The sequence below is a fragment of the Tauraco erythrolophus genome, chromosome 7, assembly GCF_009769465.1.
Source record: "Tauraco erythrolophus isolate bTauEry1 chromosome 7, bTauEry1.pri, whole genome shotgun sequence".
Lineage (NCBI taxonomy): Eukaryota > Metazoa > Chordata > Aves > Musophagiformes > Musophagidae > Tauraco > Tauraco erythrolophus.
This window is the reverse complement of record NC_141471.1, coordinates 32,317,722-32,343,563: the sequence shown is the minus strand read 5'-3', so window position 1 is coordinate 32,343,563 and position 25,842 is coordinate 32,317,722. Positions and strand designations below refer to the sequence as shown.

At 34.4% G+C, this 25,842-nt stretch overlaps 1 protein-coding gene across 8 annotated transcripts in view; it reads left to right on the top strand.

Moving 5' to 3' along the window:
• The window catches only part of DGKB (diacylglycerol kinase beta), a 331,421-nt gene that overhangs the window by 84,037 nt on the left and 221,542 nt on the right, over positions 1-25,842 (top strand). For 3 of the 8 annotated variants that reach the window (XM_086615215.1, XM_086615213.1, XM_086615210.1), the window contains 5 exons: positions 1,552-1,650; positions 9,147-9,179; positions 12,928-13,044; positions 17,631-17,704; positions 24,748-24,822. In XM_086615215.1, the coding sequence (XP_086471341.1) occupies positions 1,552-1,650; positions 9,147-9,179; positions 12,928-13,044; positions 17,631-17,704; positions 24,748-24,822 (398 nt within the window). Of the gene's footprint in view, positions 1-1,551; positions 1,651-3,832; positions 3,836-9,146; positions 9,180-12,927; positions 13,045-17,630; positions 17,705-24,747; positions 24,823-25,842 lie in introns of all 8 variants that reach the window. The other 5 variants (XM_086615217.1, XM_086615216.1, XM_086615212.1 and 2 more) reach the window with 2 other exon arrangements.

The following is a 25,842-nucleotide window of genomic DNA, read 5'->3' as shown; positions in this document are numbered from 1 at the left end:
CTGAAAAGGTAACTTTGCAGTATAAATGAATATGGACAAGGCTAATATTAGGTGCCATTCAGTTCAAAATTCAGAAATGTTATGTCAACATTAACTCTACCAGATAACTTTATGAAGACCATGTTACCGATAAAGCTCATCTACATCAGCAACTGATACAATTTTATTGTAATTTTAATAGTGTTCATACTGACATAGTTAATTCGTCTAAAGGGAAAATTAATCAGTCCCTGGAAAAATGTCATTTATAGGTGCAGACATTGAACTACAGATTTTATAACAGCTATTGAACCTGTTGAACTAATGCTGTAAGCTACCTATTAAACTAGTTAAATCACTTGTTAAAAAAGATTTTTACTTCAAAATTTCTAATATTTATTATCCTGATTATTTTTCTTTAATGCAAATGCAGGTATCTTCTCAAAAAATAAAATATTAATCTCTATGGGAAATGCAGGTGTTACCTGAAGAACTTAATGCAGAGTTTACTGAATTGTTTCGGAAATAATAAGCTTTCACCAAATATCACTATATGAAGCTGTGTTTTATTGTGGATACCTCTTATAATATTGTAAAGTATACCAATTAAATGTGAATGCTTTGTATGATCCAGGTACACAACTGTGCCTTCATACTCTGTGTTTGGATATACATGTTGAAGTATTCTATTGAGAGACATTTGAATTGAGTTAAATCCTAAAATAGCAACAAGAACTCTTGATTGTTAATGCAAAATATTTCAATAAATATGTCATTATTTGTTGGCATTTTATGTCGATGTTATATACACATTTTTCTCTTCCACCTTTTTACCAACATGGAAGTAAACCAATGCTATTTCAGTCAGCAGAGCTGAGGATATTCTTTCCTTGTTTTCAGAGTAGAACTCTTCTCATTGCTTTCAGGAAAACTGGATGAATGCTAAGAATGAAGTAGAAAAAGGAGAGTAATTCAGGTTCCTCAGCAGTCAATGGAAGCCTGAACAGTGATTTAGTCAAGACCAAAATTTCCCCAATATAGCCTAAAACTCTTAGATACTCTTATATTATTCTTTTATATTTCATATATGTTTTCATAGGTATTGCAGCATCACAATTGAATTGGTAGTGACTTTATCAGCTTCAAGCAGCAAGCAGAGATATAACAGTAATGCCAAAGGATGCCCTGAATTACCCTAGATTGCTCACTATTAGTAGAACAGAAATTCCTGGTTCAGTGCAAGAAACTGTCTTCTGAAATGAAGGTTTTGATCACCGATAACACTATGCTGATGTTACTGTACTGCCATGAATGTTCTCATTTTGTGTGCTGGACCACAGGTGCAATTTCCAAGCTGAAAAATATTTTGATCCACTGCTTCAATATAAATTCATTGATTTTGTCAGTCCTAAGAGACCTTCCACTGCAATGTGTTTCATTTTCCTTGTGGTACTCTAGTAATAGTTAGATTAATTTAGCGTATCTAAACTCACTACATTCTAGGATGCCCATTTGCTTAGACTGTAGTAGTAAAATGTCTAAGTTGGATCTTCATTTTCTGTCTTCCCATAGTTGCATAACAAATGTGCTTCACATCTAAAACCTGAATGTGACTGTGGACCTTTGAAGGACCATATTTTACCACCCACATCAATCTGCCCAGTAGTATTGGTGAGTTGTCTGTATGTTTATTTCAGATGTGATCCTCTGTTGTAGGAAATGGCTAAAATGATGTTGGTACTGACTGCCAGAGTATTTGTTAAATTCACAGAACTCTATGAACCTTAAATACAGTGGGTAATCCTGGCTGATGAGTTTATAGGCATAAGCACGCTTTGTCCTCTGCATATCGCGTTTTCCTTCATGTGAGAATGAACTTTCTGTAGGGCATATTATAACTGAAGCTGACTCAGGTTTTATCACTTACTCAGACTGTACTTACCAGAAACTGTATAGGCAGAACACTTCTACATTTTACATCTTTTATAGATCCAACTTCCCAGAATAATGAAGTTATTCTTATGGACAGTTTTTGCTTGGGATGCATATTGTATATCTGCAATGCTGAGGTCTCTGATCTAAGCCGGAGGTTACCTAGAATGATGACACTGGTCTTGCAGTAAGCTATGCATCAACATTATGGTATATTTTATTCTGCAGTTGTGGACAGTAAATTTCTCTGTCCACAAAAACAATAACTCAATTCAATGAAAATAAAAATGCATGCTATATGTAGGTTGTATAGAAAAGAGCTGACCAGTTTATCATGAAAAAAGAGCTTTGGAATTAACTTATGTGCTCATATATTAAATTGGATGCTTTATGCTGATGAAAGTCATAGCATCATCATATTCATAGCAGAACAGACGTATGGTCCTCTTAAACTATACTTAATAATAATAGTAAGAAATGCTTGAACTTAAGAACGATTGATTGCAGGGAGGAAAACCAAGAAAGTATACCTTTTAATCTTAAACCTATTTCTGATCATTAAGAATAGTATTCATGCCTATTGTAAATTACTTGTTTTCTGATTAATCCTTTTGGCTGTTTGTTTATAAATCTGCTAAGGGATGGATGCTAGACTTTGGCCCTCTACTTGAGTAAACTGGGACTATTCCATTGCTGTCAATGAAGGTAAAGCAATGGAAAGCTGACTTTTAATGTTTATGAAATATTTTTTAATATTTTTGAAAGTCATAAGACTAGTTTTGTAGTTTGCCTTAATAGTATTTTGATATTGCCTGGACAAGTTCTGAATAATATATGTGAAGTATTAGTTTAAGTTTGTTGGATGATTATGTTCTGCATTAGATTATTTAATTTTCAGAATTTTAGATCATACTTTAGAAGATAACATGTAGAAATTATGATTTTTTTATTAGTCTGTTTTTGGTTTACTGTTATTTATTGTTTGCCATTCTTATAAACTGAATAAAGCCTCAGCATGAAATTTCATCTTCAATTATATTTGCGTAACTCCATTTTCTTTTCAGGAGAGGAAGAGGGCTAGAGGAATTAAGATGTTTCATTCCGCAATTGGAGTTTAGTAAAGTTGTTTAGAGGATATATAAAACCACTCTAGAGTCAAATCACCCTTGAATAGGTTTGTTTTATCTGCAAATTCTGAAGGTATAAGCAGAAGTAAATATGTTTTCCTGTATCAGAATCGTGTTTCAGTATTACATACTAATAATGTAACATAAAACAAGTATTTCAGCACAATGTATATTGTTAGGAATGGAAAATATATTTTACTGTAATTTAATGGGAACTTTATAATTTTGTAGTATATTTGTTCATCTAGTAGTTTCTTCCAAAAATGCATTAAAATCCTGAGTATACTTTCGTTACAAATAATACATCAGTGATGTAGCTATTAGGAATTTCTTCTAGAAACAATTGATTACGGTGTACATATTATTTATCTTAGTACTTTTTAAATTAGTTTCTCCTGTTTCCTGTTACGGGGATTCCTTTTAAGAAACATAATACTTCAGTGTATGTGAAACCAGCACCCTCAATAATGACAGCAAAAACAGTGAACGTATCCATGTCAAAATTATCTAAAGATCCAATAGTAAGTGTGTCTGTTAATAGGAACGATCTGTTCAGACATACCAAATCTGATGTACTTGACAGTGGAAGGATCTTTCTCCTAGGACACACTTTTAGCTTCAATGATCAGCTAAGCAATAATATTCTTGCAGTGCTACATATATGTGGAAGATAAAGAAAAGCAGATAACCGCAATGTTTTCTGTACCAGGTTTATCCTTGAGTATTTTGAGGTATCAGAGAAGAAAGTATCTCCTCCTCTCATGGAATAAGTTATAGGAGTTGTGGGAAAATAGCAAGTTGAAAAATCTTGTGTCTTTGATCTCCCAAAAATTTTCACCCTCCCTTCCATCTGTAACTTTGAAAGTCCGGACTTCTTCCTGAAAACTATCAGAATTCATCTCTGACCGAGATGCCTTCTCATAGGTTTTCCTTCAAGAGTACAGGCCCTTCAAGAGTACAAATCCCTTCTCATCTTTTCTCTTTTGTGGAACTAAGGACATTTACATTTTTACCTTTTTCATCCAGCATGTCTCATTTCTTCAGTTCTTGTGAAGCCAGCCTCAACTCTTTCTGCAGAGATAAAGAGAACTTTTTCATAAACTGTATTTCGCAGCACCATGTATTATACCAGAGATATCAAACTGGTCTCTCAGCTGCAGTTTGTTGTTCAGGTCCATATCCTCTCAGTTTTTCCATTTCCTAGGTAGCCATTGATGTCCAAAATCACTGCCACAACTGTGAAGAATGAATAACCTACCCTTCCTGATTGTAATATCACTAAAGATGACATTTCTCTCCCCTGCTAAACATAGCCATCTCAGCTCAGGTGGCTGTTCTAAAATACTCATTCAAAGTCTCTTTAGACACCAGAAAGATTCCTCTAAAATAGTCACTGACATGATCCTCTCAAACTGTCCCTTCTCTTTATGACTGGAGATAGGACCTAAATGTCTGGTCATCTGAAAGTTAGATGACTGGTCTAAGTTCAATAAGAAGGCTGCCATCTTCAAAACTGCACAAAATGGAACTTGTCGAATGTTATTCCTAAATATGATAAGGTACATTCTCAGCTGAAAAAGAAACCATGGGGAAACTCACGCAGTTGATACTGTGAGTATCATGAAAGAATCACATATCTGTCTAGATCAATGCCATGTAAAGATTTTTTCAGATCTCACTGCAGTGCTTTTAAATGTTTAATAAAATGTAGTCTGTCAACTTTAAAACTAGTCCTTTTTACTTTTCTGTTTACCATATATATGGCTTGTTGTATGGTGAAGTTTTTTGTTCAAGTTAAATGAGTTTTGTTATAAACTGTGTGTGCAGATCTCAAGTGATAGTCTTTTAATAGATGTCAGATACACTTTAATGTTACTCTTTTTTATTTCGGTAACGTTTTAATTAATTCATACTGATTGAATAAATGTACATTGAGACTTGTTTCCTAATGAGGGCACATTTAGAGGAAAGGTTTTGCATCATTCTGATATCCTGTGGGTAATTATATTCTAATTATATGGTGGGGGGAAAAAGTCTATAACTCAGTGCTGATATTGTTCATTGGACCCAATTAATTACATGCACATAATGAAAGTTCATGATAAGGTTGACTGGCAGTGAGTTTAAAAATCTTTAACTCAATTGAATCTTAGCCTAGCAAGAGTACAGAATTAGATCATAACCAGGTTAAAAACTGCCTATTGGAATGAGATGAGTGAGTAGTGAAGAAAAGAGATTGGTCTCTCCTTATGATATAGCTTCTCTCCCCCCACCCCTTCCTAAGGTAGAAAGGGAAAAATGCTAGCATAACATTTCGGCTTCTTCGTTTCACGCCATCCTTTACTTTGCTCCATAGGATGGTCTAATTTGTATTTAAGTTTGTAGAAAAGTAATTAGACTTTTCTCTTTCCCGCCAAAATCAATATAACCTTGGGTAATGGCAAATTAACCAATAAAAGCCTACTATTTAATAAATATATGTTTATTTCGTAATATATTATTTTTGAGTCTCTATTGTTTATGTGAGTTTTACAATGAATATTTTTTTTACTTAATTTCTAACATTGGAATTGAAAACTATAATTAAAACTGTTAATCATGGAACAAAAAAAAATTATGGAATAAATTATAAAACATAAGGTACCCTGATTATAGTGTGAGTGTTACTATATGGCAGTTATCGCTGTCTCCATAGTAACCAGTTTATTTCAAAGAAGGAGGGTCTGGTGTAATAATGAAGACAAGAAATGACAGAAATAAAATTTAAAATTGGATACATTTCCTTGTATTCGATTCAACTTCATTGTTCAGCATTCTTGGACAAATTGGTCGTCGTGATAAAAAGTTTGGAACAATTCCTTTTGTTTCTTTTCTCTTATGAATGAATTCGACTTTTCTTTTGTCTAATGAAGATGCTTATAACTTTTTAGGGCAAAATCATTTAAGCAAAAATTCTATTTATATAAATATAGAATATATAGAGAGAATTCAGTATATTTAAAATATATATAGAATTTGTATACATTGTAAATTTGTATACATCTAATATAAAATAATATCATAAATTCACTTGTCCTTTTTTTAAAATATGAATGGCTATTTATTTTGGTGTATCTGATTTCAGTTGGGTTTGGGTTGCTTTGGAATTTTATTGTACAAGAACATAAATGTTTGAAAATCTTTTGTTTATAACTCGTTCTATTTACTCACATAAAACAATATACACAGCAGATTACAAATGTTTTAGCTAAGCTGTGTGCCTTGGGCAACTAAACAATACACATTATGATCGGTAGTTTCAAATTTTTGTGTAAATATAGCAAATGTATTGAGATGCTGACAAAAAGTAATACAGAATTAAAGTTGAAAAAATTGTGCAATAATTTTCTTTGACTCAATTGGTCAATATTTAGAGAGACTAGATGCAATAGCTAATGGCTGTGTTATAAATGCAGCATAGGTCAATAGATATTTTTTCCATGTCTGATAATAAGTTTTACTAAAACTATTTTCCTGTGAAGTCGGTAAATGTTACTCACATAGGAAAGCAGAGATGTAGAGAGAGGAAAAGGGAATTAGCAGTTGCTGGTTGAAGAATGAGCTTTCTTAATCTCTCTTCTAGTTTTTAATGCTAAAATGATTCTTCTGTTTTTATTATAGTAGGGATCAATTTTAACTCAGTTGAATCCAAGCTCAACATGGAGTGCAGAAAGTCAGTGCACTGTGTAAGCATCTTTATGAGCAACTCAATCCTTTGAAGTTGAGTACTAGCCTTATTCTGAGTTTCTGAACAAAGATACTACAAAAAAACAGTTATTTGAATATTTATGCTTCTGGGTGGGAGGAATTTAAATCTGGTTGTTGAATATTAGGTAATGATATAGCAATTGAAATATTTATAAAAGAAAACAAACACTTCTTTTCCTTTTCAGTTACATATCATATTGCAGATTCAGTTCTCTGAGAATCTAAAACAGACTTGAAATATAATGGTGTGCTTATCTACACTAAGAGCTTTTTCATTTCTTTGAAGTCAGAAGGAAATTAATAATTGCCCTGGAGAAAAATGTATCTTCCTAACTAATTATCTGTTCGGCAAACACAGTTCAATGTTAAAATAATAAGATGCTGATAAACTGAAATGGCAGCCATTCAGTCATTTTAAGTTATATCTAGTTGCCTGCCCACAACTCATGACTACTGTCTGTCTCTAAGTTTATTACTTACATCCTCTCCCACTGGAGTTTAACATGTTTTTATTTTCAAAATTCTTTTCCAACTCTTTTCTCTTTCTTGGAAGATGTATATAATTGCCTGCTATAGCCCGAGTTCGTTGCAGGTTGCAAATTAAATTAGAAATCTCAGGCCCTACTGTTGATGCATACATTGAATGGGGTGCAATATGCCAACTAACTGAACTAAGACTGACATGCTAAATAAGAAATACTTGATTGTGATTTTGATGTGTAATTCTTTACATCTTTATTAAGACATATTAAACAAGCAACACAAAATATGCATATATAAAGTTATCATGTAACAATTCCTTGTTCAGAACAATCTTGCATTCAGCTATTTTGGCGAGTATTCTCAGATGATATTGTCTCCATTCTAGCCTTGTCTTTTTCCATGTATTTTGGCTACTAGTATTTTATTTTTTTTTTAACTACAAATATTTCTGTCAAGAAAGCTCTCAGATAAATTAGAAGCCTTACCTTTCTTTTTTAGTATAGACATGTGCAGCTCACTGGACAGGTTTTTTACTGGTGAATTGATCACTGATCTTCTCCATAGGGTTACTCTTAGCTTCAGCCCATGGATGTAGAGCTTGGTATTGTTCTATAGGTCTATGAGCTTTCAAGGCAGTGTGATGTGGCGTTCTCATATTGGCCCTTCTGATTAGTATGTAAACACAGTTAGAGCTGGAAATGTAGAGCAAATTTTATAAAGTAAGTTTTCAAAATATTTTTGCACATCTAAATCATAGTGAATTGGATGTGATATATAATAGATGTTACAAATGGATTGCTTCCCAGCATTTTGGGGTAGTGGTGGTGGGTTTTTTGCAGTTTTCAGGGTGTCTAAATATTTGATTCTCTTTGGTTATTGATTAACTATGGACAGCAATTGCATGGAATGGAATTTTTTTAAGCAGGGTCTTGAATACCACATAGGTTTAGAAAGTGATAGCCTAGGAGTACCTATTCTGATATTTCACTGCATATTAAAATACAGGTTTTGCATCCTTTGGAGATTCCCATGTTATTAAACAAAATAGCTCTAAGAAATCATGGAGCAACCTTCCTCCAAGTTCCTTAAAAAAACCCAAACCATAAGTTGGGTATTCAAGTCATGTATTTTAAACTTCCATGGCCTCCATCCTGCAAACATTGGAGAATACCTTGACATGGTATTCCATGCATTCCATCTGATCTTCCATGACCAGATTCCTGTGATCAAAAATCTTTCAAGTTCAAGCTTCAGAGTTCTAAAAAAAGATTTTTTTTTTAATATCTGTTTCAGTTTATGCATATTAATGTAGAATTTAGTTCTCTTCTTATGCACCCCTATTCTAAGTTGGGTTTTAGGGTATATGCCTCATCCGAAAGCATATAGTATAAAAGAAGTAATTATCATACAGAAGGAATCTCAAGATTTCAGTAGAACTTGACAAACTGTGTAATGGTGTTAACCATTCACTGATGACTTTACAGTCCTATTCAATGTATAAATAAATTGTTTAATGTATAATATAAATTATTTAAAATAATCTCAGCTGCATATAAGATTACTTGCTTTGGATGAGGATTCAAAGACGCTAGATACCAAGTGTCTCTCTTTACTATTTGAAAGAATATACTCCCTAGGTTTTCTAATATTTTTAGCTGGTGATAAAATGATCCTATGCATACTTCTGGAATACGAATTATATAATGTGTCTGCCGAAACACTGGGCGAGTATGTTGTGCAACTGCGTAAAAAAATGCCGTGTACATTTGTTGTTAAGTACAACTGCTGCAAGGTAACGTTCCTTATGAGCACTCTCTCCATGCCCCTTGCTGTCCCAGCTGTTCGGTGTTGCAGCCTAACATTCTCTTTTTCCAACAGACGCTACCCACTTTAGGAGGTTTGCTCCCTGAGGTGCGTAACGGGAGGCATCCATGTACACACGAGTACTAACAGATCATAATATTGTACATTCTTCTAGCTATAAAGTGCATTTTGGGGCTGAACTAAAATCTAGACATGGTGTTCTGTGTTGTCATTTGAAAGACCCTGTCTGATTTATGAATTCTTTTTTCTTATTTGGATGAATAAGGGATGGATACAATTGAATAGGTCTGATCTGACAGTGATCTCTCTGGAGCAATACTGAATTGTAGAAGCTCCATTTAATGGATATTGACTTCAAAGTGGGAGTTCAAGGGGAGAAAAAAAGTCATATGAGAGGTGCAAAAATCAGTGGAAAAAATTTTTATTGTAGTAAGTACTATTTTGAAAGGTATGTGCTCTGACACATACCAGAAGAACAGAAAAGCTGGATTCTTTCAGCCATCAAAATGTACGATAGCTTTTAAAATGCTGTATTCAGTATCTCTAGCAACCTTATGCATGTCCACTAAACAAAATGGTTCACAGATACATTTATCATTTTGTATGCTTTAATTAACAAGATATTAAATACAGCACAACTGTTGTAGCAACATTTCTTACCTTGAAAAATAATTTTTTTCATTTTGAAAACCATTTATTCAATGCATGTCAAATTTGTCTTAACATTGCTAGAATTTGTAGGCTATTATCCAGAAGTGATTTTATTAAACTGTTATTGTCTCATAAAATAAGTTGCACTGTTTAGTATCTGACACTCTTGCATAGCTTAGTAGTGTTTTTGAAAGTAAGTTATTCAAACAGTCATGTACGCATGTGCGACTTGATTAGAAAGCCAGCTTTCTGTATCTGTGCAGGAATATTTAAAAGAGGGTGTTTATTTTAATAAAAGGGTAAATCTTTTTGTGTTCCATTAATAGATTTATTGAGTAGAATTAAGATACACATATTATTTAATACAAACTGTAGTTCAGATCCTCTCTAGTATGACACATCTCTAAAAATTAGATGATACCTAACACTCGGAAATCTAAAATCTGTGATCAGCTTCAGAAATGTTTCAGAGAGCACTATTGGTACATGTGGTGACATGTATTGTGGTATCGTATGCATGTAAGATGGGTGATACGAAATACTGTATTTGTACTTTCTTCGGAAATCATCATTGAAGGAAGCAGACCTTCAGTGATAATGAAGTCAAGTATCCATATGTGATTTTACTAATAACACTCTAGACAATTCTGAATCATGAATGCATTTTTTTCTTTATATTCTGTGAGGTGTATCACCTAATCTTGTGTAGTCACTGCTTAGGAGAAGCTGTCTTTGTCTGCGAGTCAGCCAGTTGTTTTGCTTATGGGACAGGTAATGTAAATTGGAGAAGAAATGCTGCCGATGCAGCAGTCATAGGGCCAGGGCCAGCTGAGGGTGTTTGCTGCTATCTGTATTGTGCTGGAACAAAACCAATATCCAAAACTTTACTTGAGCTAATTGTTACTGAATTTTGCTTGTGAGTGATTGATAACAGCAGGTTTGGGACTGTGGTAAGCATCCTTTGTGTAAAGACCATTCTCAGCAGTGTATAAATACTTTTCCTCTAAGTAATAGCATGATGTATGCAAGAAGATCTTTAGTGCCATGCTTTATAAGTAGGCCTCTTTTGAAAAATGTTGGTTTTAACCTCTCTAAATGCACATACTCAGTTTGCTGGATCTGTTCCTTTCTGTTACTTTTTCTTTGAACTATCACAAATATGTTGTTTAGCTTAACATTTTTCTAGACTTTTTAAAATTTGCTCTCTGGCTCTGATCTTTGTTAGAAATCAGGGTTTTTTACTAGCTGTGTTTGCTGCATTACCAACACTGATTTGGTTTTTTGAAGATGTTGCAATATCCAAGAGCCAGATTTGGCTGTAATATAAAATCTTGTTTAACATAGTATGCTTACTTTTTATAAAATGTAATCACTTTTAAGGACAGTTATTCACAAAGTTGTTTAAAACCCCAAAGCTGCTTCTTACATACGTAACAAAGCATGAAGCTTCCTTCATACTGAAGTTGCTGTCCTTGGCACTAATCAATACCATCGTGCATTAATGTTTTGTGTTAGTTCACAAATGTTAATCTGTTTGAATGCCTCTTTAAGTGCAGAGTTGGTGATTTCTCAGGCAGTGGTACAGACAGTTCTTGCCTGTGTTTTGACGGTTAGGGCTGAGATGAATAGCTCTAATTGCTTTTACTGTTTTCTGTTTAAGGCAATGATATTGTAGTCTAGAATCTTGGACCTTCTCTTGAACTGATCAAGTTACTCAAAGCATCCAAGAGCTTAACTGACCTCTTAGGAATCTCACTGCATATGGAAAATAGTGTAGTCTCCCCTGGTTGTTTTGTGTGGGTTTGTTTTTTTTTTTTTCTGTGGCATAGTTTTTTTCAGTCCTTTTATTAAAAAATTGATCGAATGGCCACAGTTCCTCAAAGCACTTGGCTACCCAAAGCAACCTGCAATGACTTGGACCACTATTTGCATCAGGACTAGCTTGAGGCTGTGTCTGTCTCCAAAATGTAAGGAAACCAAAGATGGTATAAAACCAGTGATGGTCCACATGTGTGTTACAGTAATAATAGGAAGGCACTGTATTAAGCTGGGAGTTATTCCCTTCCTGCCAGATAATCTGTGTCAATGTTTCTTAGCAGTTTAAACTGCTCCAGAAAGAGTGGCATGGATTAATTGCTAGTGCAATCCCTAAGGCTTTATCAGAAGTACCACAGAGATGGGTTTGGCCTGGTACAGAACGTAAATGGTAACATTTAATGAACTGCTTACTGAGTGCAGTTGCAGGGGCTGCAACAGTGTCCTTCATGCTCCTTTCTAGTGCAGCAGCTTTGTGCCAGCCCATTCCCCTGACGAGTTTGAAGCCTCCTTGCACTGGTGAAGTGAGGAAAGTGACTGGGGTGCAGTTGGGATTGGGGACACTGATTCTATTTGATAAACATCTGCTGTCTTAATTTATGGTGCATTTTTGGACTACCTAAAAGGACATGCTGGGTACAGTTTATAAATAGGATAAAGGAGATAGAAAGGGCAAGGACATTTTTTTGTTTTCATTCAGAGTTTGCCGAAATGACCTGACAGCAGTTTAAACTATGATTACTGCAACATACGTCTGAGCTTTCCTCTTTCAAATAACCATTTGATTGTGCTGCGTGTCAGCATCAAAAGTTGCCAACGGCTTAGCATCTGATGTAGATTCTGGTTTCATTCTGATACAAAATATATATTTTATAAAAAGCCACTCAGCCAATTGATTATGGTACATTTAGTACAGGTGTATTTTGCCAAAGGGGTAAAGTGCTCTTGAAGCATCCAACCTTTGGTAGCAGTTAGGATGAAATTTTGATAAATTACTGATCTCTTATCAATGTGCTTATTAAATGATCAGGTATTTTGTATGATTTGGTTTCAGGTTTCAGAATGCCATCCTGGCAATGTCAGATTATCTTTTCACATCATTGCATTAATGTGTGTTGTGACTGCAGACTTTTCATCCATCTATTGCCTAGTCATTATGGAATGTCCAAGGCACATAGATAGATGTTATGTGAAGTGGCCAGACATTGTGTAATAACTTGACTGAGATCTCATTTTCATTAAAGCAGAATCTGACATTACTCTCTAGTCAAAAAACAACTTTGCAGAGGCACAGTCTCAGTTACAGTTGTATAGCATTGTATAATGTGTTAAAATGTTCCATTTTCTCCTTTTCTTTTCTTTTTTCAAGGAAAGACAGGCAACAGTGAAAAAAGAAAAGAGTTGCCCTCAGCAAATGAACAAACTGGGAGAACGGAACAAAATGCAAAGAGCAAATTCTGTCACCGTAGATGGACAAGGTCTTCAGGTGTGATTATTGTTATTTTAATTTAAGATGATGCTTGTAGGTATGAAGACAAAGATAGAGTGAGCAACCTTTAAAGTGAAATATTTCCTGTACGTTCACTCTTCTAATATTTTACTTTTGCATATTTAAAAATACGATAGGTAAATTCTTCCATCTCTACCAGAATCCTGCACTGCAAATCTGCTTCTCACGTCATTGGTAGGATTTCCTAAGACATTAAGGGGGAGGGAAAACTAGCTCTAAAACACTTGCATTGTGGGGTGAACTCAATTGTCTTAGTATCTGTCATGCAGCATTGTGTTAATTTACATTATAAATCTGAGTCTATGTCTTGGTAACTGTTTGCTATTCTCATCTGGACCTGTTAATTAATAGATGGATGGAGTAAACTTCAAGGATGTTATTTGTCCAGGTATTTCTAAGGAGAGTGTTTGGCACATTAAAATTAAGAGTGTAGAGAAGCAAGATGGTTTCAGTAATAGTAATATCTAGAATAAAAATTGAAGTTTTTTCTACTTGAAAGAAAAACTTGTGTGTGTGATGAGCTAATGTTATTTTAGAGGGGTTACTTAGAGGCATGCCAGAAGTTCTTCCTGAACTGCTTACTTCTTTCCCTTGAGATATGAGTAGTTTTGAGTAAAGTTAATGTTCACATATATGATGCTGCTTCTTTATTTCCGCAGGAGTTAAATGATCATCATACTAACGATGTGATAATTATGTAATATACATAGTTGACTGTTTTCTGTATCTTTTGATGTGTTGCAACTGAGGTTCAGTAAAACGTAAAAGATTCCATTACCATACATCAAATGCTGTATACCTCATAATTATTTCATTATATACCTTATTATGTCAGGATAGAAAGGCTTATTTTATTGTTTTGTCTCTTTAGGTTAGTGAAACGTTCTTGTGATGACAACCCAAAGAAAAGAAAAGAAAAAAAAAAAACACCCAAAAACCAAACTGTAAAAGCTATGCAGTTACATGACTGCCCCATTGATGGCCTAGTAGGATATTACAGTGATCATTATCCATGACATTCAAGGCTTTCTTCCTGTACTTACCATCCTCACAGACTGCATTGCTATCCAGATTGTCTGTGACAGAGCATGAAGCAAAAAGGCTAGAGTGTTCATTGATAGAAAGCTCAAGTTCTGTCTAAACAGTCTCAGTGTGACTACTAAACTGGTGCTAAAGGAAGCATACTGAGTTTTCCAACTTTGGGGTGATATCTGTGCAATTCCAGTGAACCCAACTGCTCTAGATAGAGGAGCATCTATGGCATCTCCTTTAAGTAACAGTGCCATGTATCATTATGAATTCTGGCTCTACCCCAAGTGTTAGATTGCTTATGCTCGTAGTATATTTTCAGGTATTTTTTCAAGTCTCTATTTCCCACTCATGCGAATACAGTGCCTTGTTTGTTCAAAATAGCAGACTCATAGCACCACTGACTCTTGCACACACAACCTTAAATTAGAAAATTTCTGCTTTCAGGTAATTATGGCATAAGACTTTTATACGTTTGTTAGTATGATCTAAAACCTATGTTCTATCTTGTCTTCCCATGATGAATCCTAAGCCTATGATTCATCATTGCTTTTATTTATTATCGCTTGAGAAGGAGACAATGAAAGAATGAGAAATAAGATGGTAGAATAATTATTGAATGGATTTGAGGTGTTTTCTTGGTTTTCAACACCAAGGTGTTTCTTGGGGTTGTTCTGTAATGCCACAGCTATAAAGGAGTACACTACGTAATACTGACAGTCATAGTGATAACATTAGAAATAATTCTGCAGTGATGACCCTGATTTGCTGATTATACTGTGATTGTTTTTCTCTGTTGGATAAAATTGTGTTCAAGTAACAGGAATCCGTCTTAGCACCACTTATTAAATTTTTAATTGGTATTAATAATAATAACCTGACCATTGTGAAGGCTGAGTGGGTCTCAAAGGATACCGTAGTGAAAGGCTGGAATCAGCAAGACAGTAGGTTTTTTTTGCTCACAGATGGTATAATTTTGGAACTATTTCCACAAATATGTAAGATTCCCTAAATATAACTGGTAATTAATGTTAGTATTTTGCTTAAAGATGATCTGGAGCAAAAAATTTCTGTAGCTGATCAAAGTATACTACTCTTAATTCTCCCATATCTGGCCAAAGCATGTTACTCTGATTCTAATACTTTTGCTGGCGTAGTCTCATTTTAACATGATCTTCAGTGAATAAGAAAAGGATTTTCGTGACTTTTTTTTAACCTTTTTTAGTCAGAAAACTTGATTGTTACGTTAATTGCATTTGTTTCTGATTTAAGTTCCCAAGATAACATATCAGAGATACCCAGCAAATCTATGTACTACTCTTGTTAGACCTCTGTTTTCAATATGGGAGAAGGTATATATGATTGGTCCACTACATTTTTGTTTGTGTTTTTTTTTGTTTTGTTGTTTTGTTTTTTTTTTTCTTTACGTCACTTATCCAATAACTTCATGGAGATTGCCTTTAAATCATGTTAGATTAAGACTTGAAAATGTTCACCAATTTAGTTCTAAATCTTTAGTTGCATTGTTTATAACATGGAAAGATCTACATTATCAAGAAAAGTAATTTGGAAAAGCTGTATTAATTAAGTAATTGACACCTTATTTTGGAATTGAGTGGAATACAAACTCGTTATTAGATTTTTTTGATGATCCTAAATATTCTACTTATAATAATATGGTTAAGTTTTGAAATAAAAAATTTAAAATAGAAATAAGTTCATCAGTTAGCTTTTATTGAGAAAAGTATCAAGACCAAACCTTCTTTCCATCAAACAGCAGTGAGCAGGTAACTTAGTGGCAGTGGAGATCTGCACGGCTTAAAGACAATTAATCATAGTTAAGCACATTCATCTTATTTCTTTCTAGCTAACCAGCATAATGATCAGGATTATTATTTCTAATTAGAGGAAGTAATAGATCATGTATAACCTTAGGATGAGTCTCATTAATTAACCTGCGTCCTAAGGGATTTCTGTAGGTAGTCCATCTCTGTCACAATGAGCACCATTGGTTTACACTTAGTTCACAGGAACAAACATCATGGGAATTAGCTAAATAACTAAAATTGATTAGAACAGTAGATAAAAATTAAATATATGGCAAACTTCACTATATCCTGCAATTTGATATATGTTTCAACATACAGCACTTTACTGTAACAACAAACCGTTCCAGAATGTGATTCTGTGTTGGGTTTATGCTGGGTTTAATTCCACCAAGTTTGCTGGAGTTTTTAATTATTTGTTGTACATATTGAAACAGATTTGGATCCATTGTTTGTGAAGGTATGGATGGAGTTGACACACTAGTCAACACTTCCTACTAGAAGAAAAGTGCTTTTAGATGCCTGTAAGATTATACACCTATGTCTGTAGGATGCTAGTAATACTCCTTATCTATCATGTTTCTCAGGTTCTGCTCTAAATTACTTTTTCTGAAATCTTCAACTGAAAAGACTTTGTTATTTCAGGAATTATGAATAAGGATTTGGAGCAAGAGCTTTCAATGTATCATTTTGAAACAGACACAGTCTAAGCTTCATCTCTGAAGTTGTTAGTGCATGACTTTGGAGATGTTGACTTTGAACTCTTAATATGCTTTTAAACATTCTAGAATTGGTGTATGTCTAAAAGTGATAATTTTAAATATGAATGGTCTAGCTTTATAGTTTAAAAACATATTAGAAATCATCTGATGTAATTTTTTTATGTTCTTCAAGTCTATGGAGAAAAGACAGTCCACACACACATCTACAGTATCTGAAAATGCAGACTAACACTATTACTTAGAAGAAATGTGCTAGTTTGTAAAGCTAAACAGTAATGTGAACATGTAAGACTTTACACAAAAGTATTCAAAAACACAGTGGAAGTCATTGTTTCTTTCAGTATATCCTCCTCTCTGTTCTTTTCGTCAGGCTTGCCTTTCTTCCACATGTTTTCTCAGCTTTTTTAAGTTTTCCAGCTTTCTAAGGTGTTTAACTCAACATTGTTATGGTTGTTACATTTTAAAAAATAACAATCGTAAAGTTATAAAAATAAGTGTGATTTTATATCATACCAAATATTGCAGGTTTCTGTAATTTTAAAAAATATTAAACAATTACTCCTTCAAGTTTAAAATTTCATATAGCTGTATTTGACCTTTGTAGGGTAGTACCATTTCTCACTCTACGTAGCTTCTTCATAGGGAAATTACCCTATTGTCAGAATCAGTCTTGCATTTCTTGCATTTAAAGTTTTTTTTTCTCTATTGATGGATGTAACCTATATATATCAATATTTCAATGGAATTATAGGTTAAAATGGCATCATGGCTGTAAGACAGACAACTAGCATTAAAAAAAAATTCACTTGCAATTTGTGGCAAATTAATGCAGTGAGGATTATTGCAAATTATGGAATTGCTTCCAGCTGGATTACATAGCATAACATAGAGTTTGCATTAAGCTTTTTGTTTTCTGTCTACTATAGGAAAAAAATGAATGCAACACACAGCATTAATGAGTGGCTGTGTTATTCCCTTCTTTTAGATCACTCCAGTTCCAGGCACTCATCCACTTTTAGTTTTTGTCAATCCTAAAAGTGGTGGGAAACAAGGAGAAAGGTAAGGTTTGTTTTATTTTTTTTTTCCTCTCTTTCTCTATTCCGATTGTATATGAAAAGAAATCCAGCATTTTATACTTATATGCCTGATATTTGAACATCCCATTGCCCTGTTTAGAAGAGGTACACACTAGCATATAGTTAAAACTTCTGCAGTTAAAAACTAGAATGAGTTCTATACAGCTGTGTCATTTCACATCAGAAAAAGTAGCTAGATTCAGTTTATGGTTTTGTGTGATTTGCATGAAGATATGAGTTGCTATGTTGTGTATTATAACTTTGAAGTTATAACAGTTTTCTTTTAATCTCTGTAATGATGATGCAGACAGGCCAATAACTTAAAATGGAAACAGTATTCCATTTTCTTATGTATGACTTGCCTTTCAAAGGTTTAGTGAGTAGGCTCTCCAACCTCTCCGTAAGTTTCCCTACAGTGAAGAAGCTTTTTGTTTTCTGTAGATAGGAAGCATTCTAACAATTCAGTTAGAATATTAACGTCTAATCACACAAACTTTAAAGACATGCTTAATTTTATGTATGTTAGTAATTACATTGATTTAAATTCAGAATGTTTGTGTTTAAATGTTAGTGTGTCAGAGACATGATAAAACAGAGGTAAAGAGCATCCTCCTATTACTCTGTCCATCAAACTCAGGCAGACATGGTGCATTAGTTACCCCCTCAGCAGATTTTTCAGAGTGTACTTTAGAATCACAAGTGCTAACAATATGGCTGGTTTTGATCATCATGTAAATCCCCAAATTTTTATAGCCTAGTTTACCATGTCAGTGCTGTAATTTATCCTTCAAGTCTCGAAAAAGGTTACAGTCTTTTGGCCAAGATCAGACTGAAAATGACACCTGTGGATACTAGGGGTTGTGGGTACCCAAAAGCACAAAAGGAGGAATCCAGTGTGATTCCATAGCTTTGAACCAAGCAAGTAAATAGCAAGTGGGTCATCTTTCCCTACCTCTTTCCCCCGGCTTCTGTTAGATCACTTCTTTTAAACAGTGTCCCTTAAAGTAAGGTGACAAAAGGGACTGCATCCTGCAGAGTACATGTTAGGGGAATTCTCAGAGCTGAAGAACATTTAACTAAAACCACATTGCAAGACCTCTGAGAGAACGGGTTATCATGTGGAAGCTGATTATGTAAGACCTGGACTCATATACCTATGTATCAGCAATGCCAACAATGCTAGTTGTGTCCAAGGCAGTTAATGATCTAAAAGGTTCATTCTAAACAGTTTCCAAAATGTGCCAGTGCAATCATAATAAAACAATGTGAGCCGTCCTGAGCATTCGTGTTTCAGACACAGTAGCAGCGTGAGGGAGTCCTGGGCTTCTGTGCAGTCAGGGGCATTGTGGAAGGTAACACACTAGCACTCAGCTTGGCTTTTTTATAGTACTGATATGAAGTAAGTAGATCAGGGATCCAATCTGGAATCATGTAGGTGAGAGGCAGGTTAGAGAGCTGCACTTACGTAGTTAGTTATAACCTAGAAACAATTTAATGAAATGCTGGTTTACAGCTTTTAGTTCCCAGCTCTTAACTGGTCTCAAGTGTTGCTATTTGAATTGGCTTAATGCCTGAGGAATGTCATTTAATGTTAGATATTCTCCAGAGTAAAAGCAAGTGTAAAACTTGATCCTCTTCCCAAGCTCCTATTCCCATTCACATATTGTACTCTGACATTTCTCAGTTTGTGTTAATGCAACTGTTACTGAGGCTGAGCCTATGACAGGAATGATTTGAATTTTAAAAATGAATGACTTATACATGCTTCATTCACTAACACTATCACCTGCAAGTGTCATTACACAATGAAGGGAATAGAATGAGGGCAGCCACCAGCAGCTGAGTATAGTAGCATATGAGAACCTCTTAAATTGGCTTTGATGCCACAGAAACCAAAATGTTAAATTGCATACTAATGTGTCAAGGTTGCACTCAATGTTTCTGTGTTAGGAGGAGCACATCAAAAGGTCAACTGTATAGTCGTGTAGACATATCTCAAGTCATTCACCAGCAGGAAATAATATTTCATGGTTAGATCTAAAACTAGATTCAAAAAGGTTAAAAAAAGTCCACATATGGACTATTTGATGAGGAGGAGTTTTCCCTCTACCTTTTAGGTGACAATGATTCATATCAATACTGGTAACATAATAAAAATATTAAGAGTGCATATTATCTTGAAGATTTAATTGAAAGGATGAAAACGTTTTCAGGGAACAATGATATTTAACTTTTTTACTTTTCCTGGTTTTTATGTGGCTGCTCTACAGTCAGTAACTAGAAAGAGAAGAATCCCATATTTCCCAAACCCTCCAATTTTGTGGCAGTTACATGTTGTGAAAAGTAAAATCACAGGACATTTGAAGAGATAAACAGCTTTTCAAAATGCACAATTATGGTGATTCCAGTCAGACTTTTAGTTATAGTGGTTTTGTAATCTGGTGAGGTATTGAGAGGCTAGGAGTATGATAGCTGTAGCAAAAACAGCAGTGAGAGGGGGGGGAAAAATCTGATTTTTGTAGATGAGAGTTTAATTATCTTGACTTATTCAGATTAAGATGCTCTTTTACTGAAAGCTATTCTTCAGTCTTTACTTAGGGTTTTCTGTATTTGAGAGATCACAATGTATGAAGTTATGATTTGTGATTGACTTTCATTGAACGCAGAAAGGTTATTGCAGATACTGTCAAGACTCCAGTGTTCCCACAGTTCCCTGTATGAGATTTTATGCCTTGCCATATGGTAACCCAGCCCATTTCATTGCCCTTAGACTTGGAGAGAGTGTATGCATCTATCTGACAACCAGTTGAATAAATGCACTCCCCCAATAATACTCTATCATTTCCTTTTGTATTTCACATTTTTTTCCAAATCTCTTAAATGCAAAGGAAAAAAACAGAGAATCACTTTAAGGTAAAAAAAGGTTAGGTGCTTCAGTTTTCCCTTTTGAATGTTGAAACAGAAGGATGGTGGGAAACATATGGGCATGCAGAAAAAGTGTATTCAGAACACACAAATACTTTTTCTGCAACCAGATCTAATTACCTTTTCAATATGTTTTAAAACTTCAATTCTATTACAAAGCTGGTGTTTTGCAAAATGTATAGTGATAAATATAATGTTCTTCTTGAATGAATGCTATGACTTGCAGATATAATTGCAAAATAAAGAACTTTGAAAATAACCCAGTTGTACTTTCTTCTCAATGGAGAGATTAATACTTGTTGTCCATCATCTGGAACACAAATGCATTTATAGTTATTTGGACTGAAATTATTTTGTCCAATGGATAATATATATATTTATAATAAAATACAGCAAAAATATAATTCAATGTTTATTAAGAAGAAAGTAACAAATCAGAATTAAATTTGATGAGTTTAACCCTTTCACACACCAAAAATAGATTTTAATTAAGCATGAGATTGGAAGGAGTTCAGCAAACTCAGTCAGGTGTCTTCCTCAGGCTGTATCACACTGTAACATGTTTTCAGTGATTGTTCATAAAATGGACAGGTGTGAGTTAATTTCATCAGAAGAAAAATGCAGTATGTCCATTTCATCCTAGGGCTAACAGTTCTCTATGTCTGCATTTAAGATTTGACTAATCAAGACAACAGTTTTCAATTATCTGTGAATAGAATGTATATATTTAGTACATCATTGACAAAATAGTTTCTTTCAACAGAGAGAATATACAACAAGCATGTAGTGCTTCTAAAGACTATTGTTAAGGGTAATGCTTCTCACATAAGTGTCCTTCTAAATCATGCTGTTGTTTTGCCATACTCATTACTTTGTTTTCCACTTCCCCATTTTCCAATTTATTTGCCTGACCAGCAGGTGAGTTTAAACAATTGTTTCCTTGACAAATGTGCGGTTGGATGCACTGGAGATCAGCTTCCTTACGCTGACGTTTCCTGCTGACTCCACGTTCAATGTCTGTGCAGTACAAGTTGATGATATCTTTGACCTTTGTTGTTTTCAAATAACTTTGGTTCGTAGTAGCTCTTCCCTCCTACTCTCTGATTAATCTAGCTGTCTAAGCTTTTATTTAGCGTGGAGACAAACTGTATAAGCAGTTTCAAATGATCTTTTTCAAATGTTGTGTGTCTAAGAATATCACTAGCATTCTTTTAATTTTGAGGAGTGCTGATCATCTTTCTTCTCTGCCATTGGGGTTAAACTATGGAGTTTATAATGAGCCTATAATGACCACATCTTGAATAGTCTCCCCCTCAATGACTGAAGATGCATCCCCTAGTCGGCACAAGGCACTGCTATGACTGGCTTTTTCCCCAGTACAGTCAACTTTGCTATCAGTTTTGAACTGCCAAAGGGTTTCTGTCTTTATTTTCTTTCTGTAAGGGAATGATCTTATGACTTCAGAAGATAGCTCAGTCTGTGCACTCCGGAGTATTTTCTTCAGCAGCAGAGCTGTTTAAAGATGATTCCAGCCCTCTTGGCTGCTCTCGCTATAATTTTCTACCTCCTCAGTTATGCTAGTGCAGCTATTTGAGGTTCATATGAGATCACGTACACAATTGAAGTGAAGGGAAAAATTGACAACAGAGAAACTTTTCTAAGGATTTGTATTTTAAATTGAATCTGTTTAGTTTTCCAGATCATAGAATAACACCACAAATAGTTATGGAGGCACAACTGTGTGTTGATAAGCTGTGTCATGGGTAAGAAACAGCTGGAGGTGGTGCGGACAAGAGGTAATTTCATGAACTTGCTTCGTACATGAAATTGCTGTCTGTCTCAAAAAGCTGTCTTTTGGGGCATTACCCACTACTACACTGCCCTGTGACTTTGCGCAAATGTCCAGTCACAAGGAGGCCATGTCCAGTTCTTTCCTTAAATGTGGAAGCAAGACGGTCAGAGATATGTCAGTATCAGTACTGTAGGTATAAAATTGGAAGGCTAAATTACTGTCCATTTCCTTGGCTTGCATGCGTCACGCTGTTATGTCCAGTTACAGTTTAGTGAGAAGACAAGCATTTATAGACAGTTTCTTCCTCTTTTTTGGAGAATGTGTGAATGGAAATGAACCATCAAGTTATACATTTTACACAGACTAGAACACATAAATACATTGTAACAACTTAAAGCATGATGTGTCATTTACAGTGAGGAATTAGGGAGTGATTATCTGGTATTGATGTTCAACTAGTACCTATGAATGGCGTGTACTGAATCAAGTATGATTTAGTGTAATCGCTTTGTTATTGCAGGTGGACTTCTGGGTTTTAGCTAGAAAGACTTAGCACCCTCTGTTAAGAAGGCTTTTATAGCATTTCACTGATACCTAAAAACAGTATTGTGAGTGTAGGTAATGGCTAGTGTGTTTTGTAGTACCAAACTTTTACGCAAATAACTCTTAAGCCTTTAGGACTCCATAACAATATTGTTCGTGAGCCTCAAATTGTCTACACAAATTAAATTAGCTGCACCTTTGACCAGGTTAAATCCGATATCTCAATGAAAAGCAACTTACACATACTAAGTAGAAAATTAAAGTTAGGATCCTTTTCTGTTAGTAAGATGCTGCAAATGAAATGGAGATAAACTGTGTTGTGAATCCACTTTCAAATATCTGATCGAGTTGTCATCACAACCATTGACAATGATGTGTGCATGCTTGCAAAGTGAGACCAGTCATTTCACATTGACTTTTTCTGTCAGGAATGGCATCAGGAATAGATTGTGTGAGTGTGTTTGAATACCAAGCTTTATGAAGAAGCTGATATTGCTAAATAATTGAGAAGTTAAGAAAATGTTCCAATTTGGCAATTTTAGAGATAATTATGAATTTGTCTTTGTTCAGTATTCTTACACTCTTCTCTTCCACCTAGCCTGATAAATTATGCATTGCTATTTAGAAAAAAAAATTAAAAATCCCTCAATGTGCACATAGATTATGTCTAGACAGTTTTATTTTGCTGAATTTGAAAACGTGGACATTTTAACTTAAAATTCAGCTCTTATTATGCTTCTGTTTTATTTAAGGCAGTAAAAAGAAAGGAAGAGATATTTCAGTGGAAAAAAATGCTTTTTTAAAAGCATTAAAATATTAATTAGCTTGAGGATATAAACATTAAAATCAAGAAACAAGGGTTTATTATTCAAACTATTGCCATAAATGCCAGGTATATAATTATTCATTCTGAGCTCCAACTCTTTCATGTACTTACTTGTTTCTATGTAAGAAATGAAGCAGCTACCACATTGTAGGTCAGTGTAGGAAGTTACATTTCTAATATTTTAATAAAAAAAACGTTTGTCACATGTTTAGGACAAGTAACCTCAAATTGACAGAGTTACAGTTTTTGAAATACTCTACCAATTAAAGAACTATTTCCTGGGGTTGGAACAGCAAATAGGATCCCTTATAGGATCGGACAACATTTTTCATGCTCTATCAATAAATTGCTTCCTATGCAGCTAATTTTAAAATAGGTTTAATTTAAGTTAAAGAATGAGTTTGGATCTTTTTCATTTTCTTCTCATTCAAAAATAATCCAAAGGAGATCCAAAAGAGACAGTAGATTTACTTTCTCAGAATGTTGTGTGACCTATGGGGACATTTTTGGTGGATGACAAAGCCCATTTGCTTTTGCAATTAATTATGCTTGTGATTTTGTGATAGCAATAAATTTCAAGAATAAGTCTGTCCTTTACCATGGAGTTAATTTAATAGGAACCAATGTGCTCTTCCGAATGCTTTTTTGACTCACCTTTTCCTGTGTCGTTATACCTCTTTGCCCTACTTTATTTTTCTGTCTATGTACAGGATTTGAATTGTAGATAGCTTGTAGCACTTCTTTCTCAATTTTATGCCCACAGTACACTGTATGTATGAATTATAATTGCTGTGTTCAAATATTTGAATTTTTATATAAATGAGATCTTGCAGTTCAAGTAGTTACAGTATGTATTATTTTTTTTCTTTCATTGGTAACTTAAAAAAAAATTCCGAACATGTAAGTAAATATTTTTTCCTTGTCTCTTTTAACTCATCAGAATTTATAGAAAATTTCAGTACCTTCTAAATCCTCGTCAAGTTTATAGCCTTTCTGGAAATGGACCAATGCCAGGGTAAGTCTACAGTTAATATTATTACCAGGAACTAATTAAATAAAATGCTACATAATCAGATGAACAGACTGGAGCACATATAGCATGTTTTGAATGTATCAATACTACAGACCTCAGAATGGCTGCAGAAATTTACAGGTATTATTTGTTTACGTGTAGAAATAAAGCTATGTATCTTATGTTTTACTGATAACCATGCAGTAATCTCAAGGAACTGTGGGATAAATTTCATTCTGTTTGCAGCTTTTACTGCTATATCAGCAACCCACGTTCATGTGGGGGTTACTTTTATGTTACAAATATCAAGCAGCCTCAGAGATTGACCTGCAGGACATACGCTTCTTTTACATAAACATATACGTGCATATATGTATGTGTCTGTGTAATATAAATATATATATGTATAGTGTACATACATATGTATTATGCATGTCTGATATAGAATGTTGTTTCAAATTACAATGGCTGCGCACTTCTTAACAATTCCATAATCTTGGGGATGTAATGGGCATAAAATAACTGGACAGGCTAGATTATGCTATCGGTGACTTTTTCTGAGGACTGAAGTGTTATCCAAACCAGGTAGTGTTGCAGTCACTCACCTGACATGCTTCTTCCTTATTCTTCCTATTGTTGTGAAGACAGGAGAATTGCAGCATATCAAGTACCAGCTTTGGCCGCCTGAAATTGTCTCCTTTTTATGTAGTAGGTACTTTGTAGGATAAAACAGACAGACCAGCACTGAACGTCTGATCTGTGCTTTCATTTTGTGTGTGTTGGATGTTATTTAGTTCTGCCAGTGATACATGAAATTTTACATCAGTGAGAAGAGTTGTAGAAGGATATTAGGAGATACGTGTTCACCGACATGAAGTTTAGGCTGTTGTTTGAATACTTTTCTTTTTAATCTTGGGAGTTTTTATTTGTTTAGACTTTTGTCTTTTAAGTTGGAGGGAAATAAGACGAAGGTGGAAATGTAGTAGTTTATGCCTTGCGAAGTTTTATTTCAGTTGTCACAGA